General features: G+C 55.0%; 6 protein-coding genes across 6 annotated transcripts; 4 read left to right on the top strand and 2 right to left on the bottom strand.

Annotated features, from left to right (window-relative positions):
• Positions 1–991: 991 nt before the first annotated feature.
• Positions 992–1,786, top strand: J4E93_008256 (uncharacterized protein; the record flags this gene model as incomplete). Its single annotated transcript, XM_049346158.1, has 1 exon — positions 992–1,786. The coding sequence occupies one exon, from the start codon at positions 992–994 to the stop codon at positions 1,784–1,786; it is 795 nt and encodes a 264-aa protein (XP_049196559.1).
• Positions 1,787–2,253: 467 nt separating this feature from the next.
• Positions 2,254–3,030, top strand: J4E93_008255 (uncharacterized protein; the record flags this gene model as incomplete). The annotated part of the gene is made up of 3 exons (XM_049346157.1): positions 2,254–2,542; positions 2,643–2,711; positions 2,771–3,030. 3 exons carry the CDS (start codon positions 2,254–2,256, stop codon positions 3,028–3,030), a joined length of 618 nt encoding a protein of 205 aa, XP_049196558.1.
• Positions 3,031–4,277: 1,247 nt separating this feature from the next.
• On the bottom strand, positions 4,278–5,997 carry J4E93_008254 (uncharacterized protein; the record flags this gene model as incomplete). The annotated part of the gene is made up of 3 exons (XM_049346156.1): positions 4,278–4,861; positions 4,912–5,829; positions 5,883–5,997. The coding sequence occupies 3 exons, from the start codon at positions 5,995–5,997 to the stop codon at positions 4,278–4,280; spliced, it is 1,617 nt and encodes a 538-aa protein (XP_049196557.1).
• Positions 5,998–7,126: 1,129 nt separating this feature from the next.
• Positions 7,127–10,339, top strand: J4E93_008253 (uncharacterized protein; the record flags this gene model as incomplete). The annotated part of the gene is made up of 3 exons (XM_049346155.1): positions 7,127–7,755; positions 7,802–8,783; positions 8,831–10,339. 3 exons carry the CDS (start codon positions 7,127–7,129, stop codon positions 10,337–10,339), a joined length of 3,120 nt encoding a protein of 1,039 aa, XP_049196556.1.
• A 247-nt stretch (positions 10,340–10,586) lies between these two features.
• J4E93_008252 (uncharacterized protein) lies at positions 10,587–12,617 on the top strand (the record flags this gene model as incomplete). The annotated part of the gene is given in 4 exon segments (XM_049346154.1): positions 10,587–10,613; positions 10,666–12,132; positions 12,150–12,278; positions 12,327–12,617. The coding sequence occupies 4 exon segments, from the start codon at positions 10,587–10,589 to the stop codon at positions 12,615–12,617; spliced, it is 1,914 nt and encodes a 637-aa protein (XP_049196555.1).
• Positions 12,618–13,510: 893 nt separating this feature from the next.
• Positions 13,511–17,923, bottom strand: J4E93_008251 (uncharacterized protein; the record flags this gene model as incomplete). Its single annotated transcript, XM_049346153.1, has 4 exons — positions 13,511–14,588; positions 14,637–15,209; positions 15,260–17,251; positions 17,298–17,923. The coding sequence occupies 4 exons, from the start codon at positions 17,921–17,923 to the stop codon at positions 13,511–13,513; spliced, it is 4,269 nt and encodes a 1,422-aa protein (XP_049196554.1).
• Between the last annotated feature and the right edge of the window lies 1 nt (position 17,924).

Here is a 17,924-nt window from a genome sequence, read left to right as displayed (position 1 = left end):
CGGATGAGGAACCATCAACAATCAACAGTAAGAGTGAGGGCAGCGGCAGGGAAGCCGCGTGGGGTGAGAGATCGGCATGCCGAAGCCAAGCCTACAGTAGTCGTATTATGCTGGTCGTGCTAGTCGCATGCCCGTAGGCTCATAGTAACCTAGCATGCCAGGAAACAATTGACTACCCCAGAGCCTACTTTGACGTTGGGTCGCCTACTTTGAATGTTCTTACCCTGCCCAAGTAATGCAAGCTGAAAGATCTGTTTAGTCTTTTCTCTGATGAGGCGGTTGGTCGACAGGCGGGCTGGTGAGCGCTGAGCGGTTGTCTCGAATGTTCGGGCCGTTCAGTGCCGCCCCAGTCTTTATAACAGGTCCGGGTCAGTTTGGTCTGATTGGGTACCAACCAGACGGTTCGCAGGTTGCATCAAGTCGAGCGAGCGACTGGGCTGGGTCAGTCTGCTACAAGCGGCGCGCGCACAGCGACTGTTGAGCAGAAGCAAGAGTTAGCGCTCGCCATGGGGCATAGGCGACGGTTAACCGCTGGGTTGCGTTGGTCTTGGGCCGTCGCACGCTGAAGCCCCTTCGCAGCGCATCGCCGTGGAGGGCCAGCCCTGGCCTATTGGATGCAGTCGCGCTAGCCGGTGGGCTGGAAGAGGGAAGCATCTACCCAGCACTCTTGGCGGCTTTGGAGCCGCGAGCAAAACTTCGGTCCCTCCCTCGAGGTCCCGACCTTCTTTGTCTCCTGATGCACTAGCCCGTCTGCTGCGACACTGTCCTGTTGTTGTTGTTTTGCGCCTTGCCCTCACGACTAACGGCCGATCCCCCGACGCCCACGACGACACGGCCGACCGCAATTGCCTCGACTGCTGTGCCAGCCGGAGCTGCACACCCCTCTCCGCCCCCAGGAGCCTCGAAGCCGCGTCCACCGCGTCCAGCAACTGCCGCCTACCAACACGCACCACCCTGCGCCGCAGCCACGTCCTGGCCGCGCACGCCTCCAATGGCCGTACTGGAGAGCACTGCAGTCGCCCGCGACGCCAAACCCGCCCACCTCGCCTCGTCTCCCCTCGCCCGGGTGATGCGCGAGTTCGAGGAGCTCGTCCAGGGCTTCGAGACGGGGCTGCTGCGCTCGCTCGAGGACCCCGCCGACGAGAAAACCACCGCCCGGCGCGACGAGATCCGCCGCGAGGCCTGCCGGCTGGCCATCTCGGACCTCAGCAACCAGTACACCCCCAAGTACATCCGCCGGTCGCTCGACGCTGCCGAACTCGAGGGCAAGCGCGTCGAGGACCAGCTGCAGAGCCTCTCGCTCAGCGGCCGCGCTGCCGACGACGAGAGCGACCTGGGCAGCCTGCACAATGGCTACTTCCGCCTCTACTCTACCGAGCTCTTCGACCTCCTCGGCCAGCCCACGGAGCTGCGCTTCGGCACCCTGCGCTTCCACAAAGACACGCTGAGCCTGCCCGAGACCCCCTCGCCGCCCCACGTCACCGTCGAACTCGCCCTCAACGACGCCTTCTTCGTCGCCGACTCGGAGGAGACGCTGCCCTACCACACGTTCCGCCTGCCCACCACGCCCTCGTTACAGAACCGCGGCATACGCAGCCGGAAGTACGACGACGACGGCACCTTCCCCGAATACGACTCGTGGCTGCTCTTCACCTTCCTCGGCAACGGCTGCATCAAGCTCGAGGTGCCCATCGAGATGTGCGCAGACGTCTACGGCGGCTGTCTGCGGGGCCGGGAGAACGAGGAAGTGCTCTTCTGGGGTTTCTTTGTTGACGATGACGAGTAGCGTCGCATCACATTTGCTTGGACTGGAGTTGGTATCAAAAGCTAGACAGGGCTTGGCATTGGAGTTGGGCGCAAAGGACTGGCCTGGTCGGCCGCCGGAACGGGTGCTTGGACATGCATTCACGACTCACGAATTTCCTTAACTGTACCTTCCTCTTCTCATCCCCGCTGCGGGGCCATATTCCCTCACACTTTAGGCCGTCAATCCTGCGCGTCATTACATTCTTTCCAATTGCGTTCTGGGCGGCATTGTGCATAGCAGTTTACAGTTTACTCCTCAAAAGGCGGACGATGAGGTAGATGATAGAGCGCATGGAGCGACACAGCATTGGTACTCGATAATACACACCGACGGACAAATCACATGCGCCGGATAAACCTTCTGCCGATCCCTTGCTCTTACCTTTTCTGATGTCCAGCCAACCTTTGCATCTGCATTATCCTCAATTCGGCAGTCCACAAAGCACCATGGCGCCCACCTTGCCCGAAGCAGACGCTGCCGCTGCGAACACGCCCGTTGTCGCGAATACAGGATTCAGGTTGGGCGACGAGGAACAATTTTCAGATGCAAGCAACAGCGACCAATCACAGACGAGCCAGCGAAGCGCTTCCCCGAGGCGAGCAAACGGCCAGGCGCCTGCGACCAAGTCGAAGAAGAAAAAGCAAAAGGACCGACGCAAGATGGGCGCATTGGCTGATGAGTTAGTCGACGTCTTGGGCGACGCCTTCTCGACGCCCCAAGCCGACCTAGAAAGTGGTATGTCACGTGTTGAACATGACGATCTAACGTCTATTGATCCTACGCGCACTTGCTTTTGGCACGTGCGACCGGGGTGAGCGAGTCTAACATGATGCAGGCCCGGTCCAGCAAGCCAACGGCGACCAAACTATGACCATTGATTCCGAGCCTGTGGGCAAGAAGATGAGTGAGTTCTCCAACGGACCCTCAAACGTTCACTCCACCGTCATACTAACCCCCGTCTAGACAAACGCACCCGCCAGAATCTCGCCAGAATGCAAGCACGCAAAGAAAGAAAAGTCGCTAACCCCAAGATGGACATGTCGGAAGACAAGACACTGCAAGCCCAGATGGCAGCCGCGGAGCGCATAGGCATGTCCTTGGACGCATACCGCAAGATCGGCAGTGGCAAGGGCATGTCAAGAGCAGCCGCACGCAGAGCAAAGAAAGATGCCATTAGAAAAGAGCGAGCTGCAGCCGCCGTAGACGAAATGGAGATTGGATAGAAGAAGCTGAAAGAGACGTGCGTGGTGGCTTGAGATGAAAGTGCGGAGAAAGCATGAAGCTAAGGAACGAGACATTGAAAAAGCCGATGCATCAAACAACGTGTTCCCATGTCGCACGCTTTCGGACGTGATGTTGTTTTTGGGAAGACAGAGGATGAAAGCCAGACGCCACTGTCGTAACCCTCCCACCTTCTGCCAAGTCTCACATGTTCGTAACCCAGGACTTAGCGTTCGCACCGCAAACTATGGTTCCCCCAACCGCTCGCTTCATACTAACGTACCGTTTCTTTCGGTCCTACTCTTCCAGCGTTTCTCGCGAGCGTTTCCTGTCACTCTCGCTTACCTAGACAATGTCGATCGACTATCGTCCCTCGTTACCAAACGCGTGGCAACCTTACGCTTCACCGCACATCACATCGTGCGAGAAAAGCAAGTCTGGAAAACAAAAATCGTTTGGTGTGGCTGGCAGATAGTACACTGACCCAGATCATCTCGATACCATCCTGTTTTTAGGCCGACACTGCCCGGCACTGTTGTTTCTCTCCGCGGCGTGGAGAGGCGTGATGGGGTGTGATGTGAGGCGAAGAAGAGGAAGAAGAAATGGTGTCACAAAAAGTAACACGTGCATAGGAACGCGTGCATGAGATACATATCACGTGAGAGTATGCTGTCGCGGACCCTCTTTTCCATAGACAGATGCGGTCAGATAGATTGGGGGTCTAGTGACTTCTTTGGTGATGGAACAAAAAAAGGAAATATTGCATGAGGGATGTTTAGATACCCTGATCGAGCAGGTAAGATGCGTTGTGTGAGATGTAGCAAGCATGGTGCGGACGTTGTGGAGACCAAATAGGAAGGTGCGGGGAGTAGGATTGATTGGTGGTAAGTGGGTTTAGGAGATGAATGGGTGGAGTGATCTTATGGAAGGTAGACGCAATCTCCGAGAAGGTAAACTTCTTAAGAGAGTTCAATGCTCTTACACACCACAGACTTATCTCGCACGTTAGTACACACTTGGTACACGTGTTGCAATACATGAGTGAAGAGAGTCTACTCCAGCTTTCGCTACAGGCGTTCGGAATTGTGAGCATGAAGAAGGGAACGGTAACATATGCACTTCACACGGTACACAAGATCAACATGATTCAGACGACTGGATTCTTACGATGAGACCCACGTCGTCAAATATCATTACATTCAAATCGCGCTCTGTTCAATCATAACACAGCCCCTTACCTACACCACCCCTACTCATGCACATTATGAATATGCCCACTCTCATCAATCTCCACCTTCGCCCTCTTCAAACTAGCATTCCTCGGGTTCGGCGCCTCAAAGATCTCCTTAAGCTCCTCGAGCGTCTTGCCCGCCGTCTCAACAAAGAAGAAGAAGATAAGCGCAATCTCAATACAAATCCACACAATATACACAAGATACAACTTCCAGCCAATCTTCTCGATGCCGACGGAGATACCGTACGTGTTGACGACCATGGCGACGTTGAGGAAGAGGAAGTTGAGACCGGAGCCCTTGGCGCGCGTACGGTTTTCGAGACATTCGACGGCGTAGAGGGTTTGGAGGGGGGTCCAGCCCCAGGCGAAGAAGATGCCGAAGAGGTAGATGGAGACGATGGTGCCGTAGGCGAGGTTGTTGTCGGGGGTTGCGGTTGCGGTGAAGGCTGTGAGGAGGACGTAGGCGAAGAGGCCGCCCCAGAGACCGCCCATGAGCATCTTTCGTCGGCCGAGTCGGTCGAGGAGGGTCGCGCCGTAGATGGCGGCTAACATGCTGAAGATTGGGTTGATGGCGTTGATGAGAAGTTGCTTGTTGGGGTCTTGCGAAGTTAGCGCATGTCTTAGACATATCTGTATATTCGGAACTTACCAGTAATTCCAGCGTTTTTGACCATGGCTGGCATGAAGTAGCTGACGACGTTGTTACCACTCCATTGACCGAAGAAAGCCATGGCGATGACCATGGCCAAGCGGTAACGCGCAGCCTTGGTGTTTCCTAGCTCGCGGAAGTCCCACCACGGGTTGTCGTTGCGAGTGACAGCAAAGTCCTCGGTAATCTCGTGTAGCTGAAGCTGGACGATGGGAGAGTTGGGGTTGCCGTTTCCATGGTACTTTGCCATGATGGCGATGGCCTCCTCTCTGCGGTCATGGGCTAGTAGCCAACGCGGCGTTTCAGGGAAGAACATGATCAAGCCCATGACGATAGTAGGCAGAATGCACTGAACGATAGTTGGAATTCTCCAAGCCCACGAAGAGTTGCCCATGTGGAGATTGGTGCCGTACGTGGTCCATCCAGCCAAAATGTTGCCAACCCACCAGAAGTTGTTGTACATACCAGCCATGGTTCCACGGTAGGCAGGATGCGCGAGTTCGACGGTGTAAGCGGGACCAGCAGCAGAAGCGATAGATGCGCCGAATCCGAGGATGAAGCGACCGGCAATGAAATGTCCCATCTCGTGGGCTGTGGCTTGAACGGCGGTTCCGACGAGGACGAGCGCGCAGCCGACGGCGATGCAGATACGGCGACCGTAGCCATCAGCAAGGAATCCACAGAATGGAAAGGCGGCGATTTGACCAAGGTTGTAGATGATGAAGATGATTCCCGTGCTGGATCCCTCGCCAGTCAGCCCGAAGGTGTTCTGGTAGGCTTTCATCGCGTTGATGGATCCCATGAGGGAGCTGTCGAAGCCGTTGAGCGTAGAGACGAGGTACCCAACGCCCATGATCATGTAGAGCTGGATCATGCCCTTAGACCATAGCTTCGGCTTCTCTGCCTCCATAGCAGCGGCTGTATGCTGTCAGCGCATTCTTCCTGTTGTCTCAGATATGATTTTGACTTACTGAGAGCTACGGAAGCTACATTGGCCTCCTTGACGTTCGCATGCTTGTTCATGTCATCGTCAACTGCACTCAGCTGGTGCGTCACAGCGCCCATGTCTTCACTCTTCTCCGCCATCTTGAATGTGTCGCTGGCAAGGACTGGAGAAGATCTCGAGGTGTGGAGCAGAAAAACGGGAAAGCTCTCCACTTGATGGCCGATTTGCAACGATGCGCAAGCTTTCCGGAATACTGGGTCTCTTTATAGTATACAGGCTTCTCCGCAAAACAGGTAGCGCCTGCATGTAATCCTACCCCATGGCACCGAGGCATCTGCTCTACCTTCCTGACCCGATGCATGGTTTCTGCTCTGCATGCAAACTGTTGCGCTCAGGCGCCACCCGGTTGGCCAAGTATGCTTGTTGTACGGCAATAGCACCGCATTAGGGGCGGAATATTAGCGGGATTACTGGGAAATTTTCAACTTCCAAGCTCGCTATACCACGATGGTACCCAGGCCAAGTAATAGGGCCTTCTGCAGGGGCGGGCCCAGGTCCAGAAGCAGGCCGGTTAGCGGACGGACCTCCCAAATTGTACCAGCTCTGGAGCGCCACGCGCGAAGTCTTTACGAAGGAGATGAATCAAGAATTGAGCCGGTCGGTTTGGCATTGAGTCGCGAAGAACCAGGCGAGGGTTAATATGGTGTAGCTGGGCTGGGCAGCGGAGTGCGGGGATGGATTCCTGGAGTAAAGCCAGCCGAGTTGGGCAGCCGCCCCGTTGATCACACCTCTTGGAAAGGGAAACCAGACACCTACCTCTGCAAATACAATCGTAAGAAAGTTAATAAGCCTGCAGTGCCTCTATGTGTTATAGAAACGCGTTCTAGAATTATTACAAGCTGCAAGGCGCCTGTTCAAAGTTTTCCAAGGTTCCCTCCAACGGAGTCGGAGTGATCAAGCGAAGAACCCCCGCTCGCGCTTGCGCCCGGACATCGCCCCATCAACCCCCCGATGCGAGCCCTCCCCAGCTCCAACATGCAACATGCGCCGTTTATTGCCAACACGTTCCTTAGTCCTGTCACCTGAGAAGCAGATGGAACGTCCTCTTGGCATCTACGACATGTGGGCGGACGGCTTCCCTGATCAGTCCAAGTCACGCTGCCTACCGCAGCACGGCCGCCTTACTGTGGGGTGTCGACAACTGTATCAAAGATAGAGGACGTAGAGCAGTGGTTCGTGGAAGTACCATCAACTTTCAATTCATCCATCATGTCTTCAGGTCAACACCCAGCGAGCGTTCCAGACTGGAACAACCTCGATATCCTCCACAAGAACACGCTGCCTGCGCGCGCATACTTTCACAACTACGCCTCTGAGGCTGATGCACTTAGTTCCAATCTGAGCAAGTCTACAACCCACAGCCTCTCCGGCACGTGGAAGTTCCAGCATTCATACTCGCCGTTTGAGGCTCCGGAAGGATTCGAGTCGACCACATTCGACACATCGTCATGGAGCGACATTGCCGTGCCAGGCATGTGGCAGCTGCAGGGCTTCGGCAAAGGCCCGCAATATACCAACGTAATCTATCACATTCCGGTTGATCCTCCCAACGTGCCTTTTACCGAGAACGAGACTGGATCCTACGTTCGTAAGTTCAAGGTCCCGAAAGATCTCCAGGACGGTCAGCTTCGACTCCGCTTTGAAGGCGTCGACGCAGCTTTCCACGTCTGGGTGAACGGTAAAGAGGCTGGCTATTCTCAGGGTAGCAGAAACCCTGATGAGTTTGATATCACTTCGTTCGTCGATCTCAATGCCGAGAACACCCTGGCTGTTAGGGTGTACCAGCATTGTGACGGAACGTATATCGAAGACCAAGACCAGTGGTGGCTGAGTGGCATGTAAGTATGGTCCGTCGTCGAGATGAACTGAAACTCATCATCATAGATTCCGTGACGTCTTCCTGGTTGGCTTCCCCAAGGCTTCCCGAATCGAGAATGTCTTTGCCCAGACGCTTCTGGATTCATCCTACACTGACGCCGAACTCAAAGTCAAGATCAGTGCGACTGGCTCTGGCAAGATTGCAGTAAAGCTGCTGGACGCAAAGAAGCAAGAAGTTGCCTCGTCCGAGGCGGATATCAAGGGTGATGGTGTGACTGAACTCAGCATCCAGGTCAAGGACCCGCTCAAGTGGACTGCCGAGTCGCCAAACCTTTACCATCTTGTGGTATCTTCCGGTGATCAAGTTATTGCCCAACGCATTGGCTTTAGACAAGTCGAGATGAAAGACGGCCTGATCAAAGTCAATGGTAAGAGGGTCGTTTTCCGCGGAGTCAACCGCCATGAACACCATCCCACTCTTGGTCGCGCTGTGCCGTATGAGTTCATGAAAGAGGATCTTCTCCTCATGAAGCGTCACAACATCAACGCCATCCGCACATCTCATCAGCTCAACGACCCACGACTGTATGATCTCGCAGACGAGATGGGTTTCTGGGTCATCGATGAAGCTGACGTGGAATGCCATGGATTCGAAAGTATCGCTGATGCCGCGCTTTCGAAGGAGGAGCGCAATCTACCGTTCCGTGAGCGTCAGCTTATAACTAGGGACAAGGCCGCGGAATGGACGACCGATAACCCGGACTGGACGAAGGCGTACGTCGATCGTGCGGAAGCACTCGTCAAGAGAGACCAGATGCATCCATCAATCATCATTTGGTCTCTTGGCAACGAAGGTTTCATGGGACGAAACTTTGTGGCTATGTACGAGCATATCAAGAAGTACGACGACAGCCGGCCTATTCACTACGAAGCGGACATTTACGCGGATACCATGGACATGTACTCCAGGATGTATCCCCCACTCGACGAGATTATCAAATTTGGTCAAGACAAGGAAAAGAAGAAGCCACTGGTGCTTTGTGAATACGTAAGATCTACCGTGCTCGACTGTGGTACCAAGACTAAACATATCAGATCCACGCCATGGGCAACGGCCCTGGTAACATCAAAGAGTACATCGATGCCTTCTACAAGTACCCAACCTTGCAGGGAGGTTTCGCTTGGGAATGGGCGAACCATGGTCTTCTCACCAAGGACAAGCAGACTGGCGAGGAGTTCTACGCTTACGGTGGTGATTTCGGCGAAGAGGTTCACGACTCCACCTTCGTCATGGACGGTCTTGTCAACTCCGATCATTCACCCAACGCTGGTTTGATCGAGTACAAGAAAGCTATCGAGCCTGTACAGCTTCTAGAAGTGAATGGCCCAAAGGCCACGTTCATCAACCGATACGACTTCATCACGCTCGATCACTTGGTCTGCAAATACACATCAGTCTCCTCTTCATCCTCTGATGGGGTTACTGGAGATCTGGAAATTCCTTCTGGTATCTCGCCCAGCCAGACCTTCGAGGTGCAACTTCCAACGATCGAAGCTCGCGAGGATGAGGTCTTGGTTAGCATCTCGTTCCAGCTGAAGGAGGCTACACCATATCTGAAGGCAGGATTCGAGATCGCAACAGCACAGGTACCTGTGACTCCGGTGTCGTCCTTGAAGAAGCCTCAATCATCAGGCAAGCAAGTCAGTGTGGAGACACCATCTCGCAATATCCTCAAGATTACGACGGATCAAGCCACCTGGGAGTTCAACACCCTCCATGGCAGTCTCACCTCTTGGAAGCAAGGCTCGACTGAGCTCATCTCCAAAGCACCTGAGATGGACATCTTCCGTGCGCCTACCGACAACGACATCCCACAAGACGGCTGGGACTGGAAGGACAAGCAACTCCACCACGCAAAGCCATTGACTCGCAAGGTCGAGTGGTCACAATCAGGCTCAGACACTTTCAAGGTCACCGTGCACCAACGCGTCGCACCTCCCGTCCTTTCATGGTCCATCGACTGCGTTCTCACATACACATTCAGCGCCAACGGCACCCTAGCCGTCCACGTCACCGGCACACCCAAGGGCGAGAACCTACCCCGCACCCTCCCCCGCATCGGCCTCGTCCTGGAACTCCCCGCGCAATTCCAACACGTCGAATGGTTCGGCCGCGGCTACGGCGAAACCTACCGCGACAGCAAGCTCTCCCAGCCCGTAGGCAAATACACAGCATCCAGCATCGACGCCCTCTGGGTCGACTACGAAGTACCCCAAGAGTCTGCGAACCACACGGATACCCGTTATGTCAGCGTCACGAATGGTAGTGGCGCGGGATTGCTCGCTCAGTTCGCGGATAAGAAGGATGAGAAGGGTGAGAAGAGGAAGTTGTTTGATTTCCAGGTTAGCCATTATAGGATGAAGGATGTGGCGGCTGCGGACCATCCGCATGAGCTGAGGAGGAAGAAGAGGGAGGAGGTTGTGCTGAGATTGGATGCGGAACATCATGGGTTGGGTAGTGGGAGTTGTGGTCCGAGGACGCTGGATGAGTATAGTTTGCTGTGCGAGCCTTTTGAGTTTGAGGTTGTGTTGCAGGCACCCTAGATAGGTGCCGTAGTCATGCAGTAAATGCTATGACCTTTCACTCACCAGGTTCTGGGTTCAAATTTCCGATGTCGCGCGTTGATGGAGGTGGGTCGCGGTTATCTTGCGGACGTCCTTCCACGTGCACTCCGCTCTTGCTCTCACCTTCACCTATCGCGACTGCCGAAAATTTACCCCACCCCACCCACTGTCGTCTATTTCGCATATCGCACACCACTTGACTCTCAATCTCTTCGAGGTCAACATCATGGCGAGTGGAACGAAGAAGCGACGAGTAAGTGTTAACGCGACTGCACCTCAGTCACGACACAGCTAACCGTTAGCAGAAGTCGCAGTCTCCAGCCCGCGGTACCACTTCAAAGCGCGCACGCGTGGCTTCATCCGGTACGTCGAAACGTACCCAACACGACGAGCCTGACTCACATTCGTCGCGCGCCGGATCCGTCAAGGACACATACCTGTCGCAGAAACAGGGTCGTTCAATTTCACTACCCACTGGAGACGACTGGGCGTTCCGTGTGAAGGTCATTTCGTCCGCGACCGACCTCGGGGATGATCTATTCAAGAACGCAGTACAAGGGCTCGTAAGGATCTGCTTTCCTGAGGGCATCCTCGATCAACTAGGTTCACAGATATTGGCGCAACACATGCGCGAGGAGAAGGCTCCAGAAGGCAACATACTGAGAATGGAGGAGGTATTCCAATCTGAGATGACGCAGCGTATAGCCTCAATGGTCGCCGAGCATCTCGATACGGCTGCCCAGATTGACTTGGTGCTGAAGGTTATGTTATCTAGAAGCGCAAGAACACATGGAGAGAAACTTGGGCAAGACATCTTGGGTCATTTCACTGCAAGCTTACTCAAGCTGAAGGAAAGAGCCTCTGAGTACTCTACGGAATGGCTAGCAAGAGGTGACGCAGCACAAGAAGAAGACAGCAGCGATGGAGATATGGATACCAGTCACCTCTCTGACAGGGAGCCTACTATGCCACCGAAGACGAAGAAGAAGCGGGACAAAGAGTCGAAGCGAGGACGGCCGAGTGCTGGTGACCCTCTTCCAACAGCTACGAAGCCCTATGTCAATGCACTAGCGACACCGCTTGCACGACCAAATTCGAGGAGTAAAGACCGAAAAATCTCATCGAAGTGGCCATGGGATATTGATGCAGCATTGCTTGCAGAGGACGCTGTATCCAGGATTTTCTCACGCACGAGCGATCTGTTTGCATATCATGCATTACCAATCTCCCGACGCAAGCTTGGACCTAGTGCGTCAAAGAAAGAGATGAGATGTGAGATGCAATCACTACTAGATGGTATGCCGACAGAAGAGTTCAGAAAATGGGTTGAGAGCTTACAGAAGTTGCTTAATGGCGATCGCGAAATGTTAAAACTACCGGATACGTACTCACCGGACGACGAGCAGCGGTTGAGTCGAGCGACGCCGGCGCCCATTGATACGCGCAGACGCTCCCGAAAGGCTACGAAAGAGACGTCAAGCAGATTGACTGACCCAGGTGACCATGCAACCAGCACCAGCAAACCTTCGCACAAAGAGACTCACATCAAACACGAGGCCATTACTCATCCAGTAGATGGATTGGCGAGACCTCATGAGGGCAACCAGACCAACCTGATGTCTGAGGCTACAAGTGCCTTCGAGCGATTGTCAACTGAAGAACGCCAATCTCAGTCACATATCAATAGCAGGGAGACAGCAAACGAAGACGATTTTCGTGGTTCTCGAAATATGACAGATCTGGTCAGTGTCTGCTGGCTGGCATATTTCAACGTACTAAGCATGGTCAGGTTCCGAATTTGAGATCAGAGACACCGGCGACTCTACTCCTCTGGGGTACGGGTACCATTACCAGCTCTCATTGCTTCGAAGTTACACGGACGATCATGGACAACCTGAGCCACCGGAACTCAGCTGAAGTAAGATCTCACTGTTTGACCGGAGACTCAGGTGCTAACTCTCATCAGTACATTGCCATTACAGGTCTAGACGGTAAGAACAAGACTCGCACAAAGGCTGAGCTCGAACACGCTATCGTCTGCTCGTTCCCCAAACCTGGGCCACCGTTCAGCTTCATAACGACCGTAAGGAACATCGAAGCAGGACTGGTACCTTGGGTGGTCGCAAAGCCTGGTGCTTTCCCAGAGTTGAAAGATATGCCTTTCGTATTCACATATATGATGACGGTGGGTCAATCCAAACATCTCGATGATTCCTATCTCACGCCACTCAGTCTATACCAGCTACTATCGATCTGATCTTTGGTTCCTGGTCTGCGATATCGAGAAGCAACGCAGATGACGTATGGAGCAGTTTCTTACATGCTGTCCAGAAGCGAGGCATCTCCGAGGTGCACATCTCCATCTTGAAACCTTCAATCCTATGTTGCTGATATCAATCTAGGCATCGATGGCTGCTGCTAACATCACCTTCTTGGAGATAGACCGTCTTTGCAAGAACCGAGGGCTTGCGGAAACGGTAAGACGAGTTATACTGGAACGTATCCTTCGTCGTCTGGCATTTTCCCAGAAAGAGAAGTTCCCTGAACTTAAGGCTACACCGATTGTTAAGGAATGGGAGGAGAGGACGGGCTTGGAATGGTGAGAACTGGGTTGTGGCTCGCACGCGGTGTGTCTCCGTGGTATATACTGATGGGAGGATACATGGCATAGCTGTTGTCTTTCCAAAAGTGATTGATCACGGATAGCTTCGCGAATGAATTCCTGTCGGGTATGATCAATATGCGCCGAGCATCGCAAAACTTCTCATGCTGAGGCTCATGGTATCCTAGGCTGGAATAATGGTGCATATAGTTGATAGATTACAAGCCGGTGACCATGCGCACTAGACTGATTATTTTCCAGCTTGTGAGCAACCTGTTTAGAAAAGAATCCCACAAAACTTGTTCCGCGTCCATCTTGAATAAAGCGCTATCACATTGGGGAGACTGCTAATCCCAGACCAAGTCGTGCGTGTGGCAGGCGCTCTGCATGCGCATGGCATCAAAAGCGACAAATTATCACACTGTGAAGACAAAAACCACGAGATCACGAACCAGGGACGTCAAATATTGTACCAGCAACATAAACCCAACTTCTCTTTCAAATTGTACACAAAACGCGATTATACTACAAGTCTATGAATTACCTTCCTAACCCAAAACCCTACCAGCAGTAGAAGCCGTGCTCCTATCCTTAGTCTCCACCTTCCTCAATCCCTTACCCGCAGTAATCTCTCCAAGTAAAGCTCCACGGTTTGGCGCTCCACCAGGAGCCTTCATGCTAGGCATTGGGGGTGGCGGTGGTGCTCCACCAGCCGGAGGTGGCGGCGGGCCAGGTGGAGGCGGAGGTGCACCGTTCGAGGGCATTGGGGGAGGTGGTGGGATGCCTGCTGGAGGCGATGTCACGGCTGGGCTCTCGGCGCGTGGGCTTTTGTTGTCCATGGAGGAAAGAGGGCGCGGTGGTGCCATGGTGCCGAAGAGCATGGAGGCTAGCTGCTTGGCTCCACCTTGGGTAGGCGCTTCGTCGTCGTCGGATGAATCGTCATCTGAGTCGACGACGGACCAGTCGTCGTCGTCTTGCCTTCCCAACCTGCGCGCTGAAGGTGCGGCGGGCTCGTTGAATGTAGGCATGGCAGCCTTGTTGGCGTTCTCTTGTGTCAGACGGTGGAAGGGGTTCGTGGAAACCTCGCTCGTGTTGCTGGGTGGCGGCGGAGGTGTCGAGACGGTGCTGTTCTCCTGGTTGGACATGGCCATCTTCTTCAAGAATGGGTTCTTGGTTTCAGTGTCGCCCATGCCAGGGTGAGGACTAGTCACCGAGGACGTAGGCGGGCTGGCGATAGATGAGGGCGGTGTGTTGTGCGAGATCTGGGGCATTGGTGGCGCTTGAGGAGGTGCTGTGTCACGCGGCAACTCCTGGCTGGCGGTAGGGGTAGTATCTTGAGGCGTGATGTTTTGAGGGCCATCATCATCCGACGACTCGTCATCGTCGAGTGCCTCAAGCTGCATCTGCAGTTGACGTTCGCGTTCACGAGCAGCTTCAATCTCCGCACGCTGAGCAGCCAGTCGGGACTCCTTCTCCTTGGCGTCCTTGGAAGCAGCCGCTCTGCGCTTCTTCTCCTCGGCCTTCTTGAGTTTGCCCTGCTGGACTTGCTCTTCCAGAGCGCGAAGTCTGGCTGAAGCAGACTCGCGCTCCTTGGCCAATTCGTCCTCTTGTCTGCGTTCCTCATCCCTGATGTTTGTTAGTGCAATTTCAAAAGATACATCGAGGTATACGTACTCCATGCGCTTCGTCTCGGCTTCTTGGGCCTCCTGCTGTTCGCGGATAGCCTTCTCAGCCATGTCGTTGTCTGCCTTCTTCGACTCTGCTTCCGCTTGCTGAACGTCGTGCTGCGCAATTTCGTTCTTGTTCTTGCGCGAAGCTGGCGGTGGGGGCGCTGGCTTCTTACCACTGCTCTTGGATGGAGCGGGCGGCGCTGCAGATTCGTCGTTGAGACGTCTTTGACGCTCTTCCTCGCGACGCGCATCCTCCTCTTCAGCCTGGCGTAGCTTCTCTTCGCGTTCCTTCTTCTCACGGTCGGCACGCTGTTGGGGTGTCTCGCCAGCCTTTACTGGAGCTTTAATGCCCAAGGCAGCCAGACGCTCGGCCATTCGCTGCTCAGCCTGCTGTTTGATGAAAGCCGCACGCTCCTCCGGAGTCTTGTACGCCGAGTACGAGCCACCGGCGGGCGTAGTCGTTGATGCGCGAGGAGGAGGCTCGACACGACCAGCCGGACTCTCGTAGCGTGACGACGATGGTCGGTTCTCATCCACACGAGCAGCTGATCTAGACCTATAGTTGTCCCGAGAGGAACTGTACGGAATTAGCATGATGCCTCTTGATAGCAATCGAATAGTACTTACTCGTCTTTACGGATACGCGAAGCGCGACTGCTGCGCTGTAGATCAAAGATGAAGTCCTTAACGTCATCTTCAACACCCAGAGCTTCCTCCCATCTACGACGTTCGTGTTCACTTGTGTTGTCGTGTCCTCCTTCTTTCAGGCTCGACTCCAGGCCCCTCGTGTATTCGTTCACGCTGTCTTCGACGTCGCGGATCATGCGCTCATTGTTCTCTCTTTCTGCTCGGATGCGCGAAGTTTCCTTTTCTAAGCGCTCGGTTGCTGCGCCAGTGTCGTCACTGGCAGGAGCAGGCCTTCCTGTCAAGGCAGCAGAGCGTGCTTGCATCATAGCCTTGGCGCGGGCTTTCAAGCGATCCGACTCAGTTACGGCACCGCCAGGTCCAGTGCCCACGATGGTGGATGCAGATCCGGGATGCGCCTTGGCATCTCTGAGTCTGAAGAGCTCGAGCTGGGCGTCTGCGATTTCACGCTCAGTTCGGCGCACGTTAGAAGCAAGTTCAGGCAGGCGATCAGTCAAGGTCTGTAGTTGGCGCTTCAGGGCACGACGCTCCGCATCCGAGTCAGACGATCTCAGTGAAGCTTTAGGGTGAGCATCAATGTCTTCTTGCACCCTGCGAATGCGGCGATAGAGATCTTCAGCCTCTCGGCGATCTCGACGGTCGAGCGCATCATCCTCGTCAGCGGCGTTCTCGTCTTGTGTGTCCATGGCATCCAACAAGATTTGCTTCTCCTTGACTGACTTCCTGAGCTGATCAAGGGACATTTCATCAGATCGCTCAGAGGATGGTGAAGCCGGCTGCGCTGGCGAAGGTGAGCGACCACCACCTCCAAGGCGATGTCTGGCGCTCGACTTGTAGCCTACGTTATCGTCATTGTTACGGAATACCGTAGCATCCTTTCGGCCGCCAGCTTGTGGGCTACCAGCACGGAACGAGTGGGACTTCAGGTAGCTGACACCAGTGCGCTGGGGCTGGAGGAAAGCACCAGAGTTCTTCCTGTCCTCGGCATCTCCACGCAGCAAGTTCTTCATTGCACCAATAGAGTCGTTGATGTTGCGCGTAGAAGGGGGGACCAACTCCGGGGGGAGACGGGCTGGAATGGGATAGCCGTTGAGCTTACGGTAGATCAAATGCATAGCAACGGCGAATTGGTCCAAATCAAGACGACCCCTGTCAGCAGAGTCGGCAAGTGTCCATATGCGCTCCAAATCTGGCTTGGGCAATCCACTCTGTCCAAAGATCTCAAGAGCTTGCGCTCCACTAATGTAACCCTTGGTCATGCCGTCCCAAGCCTTGAAGGTGTCGTCATACAGCTTCTTCTCTCCCTTTGTGATAGCCCACGGAATTGTCGCGTTACCGGTCAAACCAGCAGTAGTATGGTTGCCGCCCTCTCGGCCCGTCTGGGGCATCATTCGTTGCGCCAAGGCCTCGATGTTTGGTAGTCCGGTGGCGGGAGTGTTCGCTAGGCCCCACTGACCTGGCATGCCCGTGGGCTGAGCGTTGAGAGGAGCCATGCCGGTCTGGTTGGGCGCAAGGTTTGAGCCGAAGCCAGTGGGCATAGGAGGCATCTGTGGACGTGGTCCGTTGTAACCACCTGGAGCTTGTCCGAAGCCAGTCGGCTGTGGCTGCATGCCCGTGGGCTGCTGGCCGAAACCCGTAGGCTGTGGTTGCATGCCTGTTGGTTGCTGCCCGAAGCCAGTCGGCTGTGGGGCTAGAGAGCCCAGCAACTGGCTGTTTGAAGGTTGTGGCTGCGGCTGCTGAATTGTAGGAGGCTCGTTGAACTTGGGGGCGTTGGTGGCCGGTGTTTGGCGGTTCGACGATTCGTCCACAACTCCGAACGAGATAATGTCCACCATGCTAGAGACCTCGTTCTTGACTCGTTCGGGGAGGGAGTTGGGCAGATCCTTTCCGGTCAGCTTGAGATTGCACAAGTACATGGCGAGGGCGAATTCGGGGAAGAGGAGCTGGCCAGACTTGGTCGTGTCCGCAAGGGTCCTGCATCTGTTAGAATCGGGCCACGTATGCGATTTGTGCAACATACCAGATGTGCGAAAGCGCGTCCCCAGACAGCTTGGAGCGCATCAGGAGGTCCCGCGCCTGGTCGCCAGACAGAGCCTGGGAGTCTCCCACAGCCGACTTGAACAGTTGCTCGAACTTGGCCTGGTCTTGCGCCGTGATGAAGGAAAGCCTTATGCTCGGGATCTTGCTGCTCTTGGCCGGGACGGGCGGTGGCACGGAAGACGCAGAGCTGCCGCGGAATGAATCAGCCATCTGCGCCGATGTCATGCCTGTGGGCTGGGGCCGCTGGGGTTGGGCAGGCGGTTGCTGCTGCTGCTGTTGCGGCGGCGCGCCAGTCTGGAAGGGCATTTGCTGGGGAGCCTGCTGCTGCTGGAATTGCTGGCCCTGCTGCCCTGGGAAGCCCGTGTATTGCGGTTGCTGCGGTTGCGGCTGCTGTCCGAAGCCCTGCGGCTGGCCCGGGAAGCCAGTAAACTGTTGTTGCATTGGCTGCATTGGACCTCCTCCGAAGCCCGTCGGCTGAGGTGCCAGTCCGCCCTGGAAGCCGCCGGGCTGCTGGAAGGGCTGCTGTTGCGGCTGCTGCCCATACTGAGGCTGCCCCGGTCGGGCACTGTTCCCACCCCCTAAGTACGAGTTGGACCCAGAGAACATG

This window comes from Alternaria ventricosa (assembly GCF_023758065.1).
Source record: "Alternaria ventricosa strain BMP 2768 chromosome Unknown scaffold_16, whole genome shotgun sequence".
Classification (NCBI taxonomy): domain Eukaryota; kingdom Fungi; phylum Ascomycota; class Dothideomycetes; order Pleosporales; family Pleosporaceae; genus Alternaria; species Alternaria ventricosa.
This window is presented reverse-complemented; position numbering and strand designations above follow the sequence as displayed.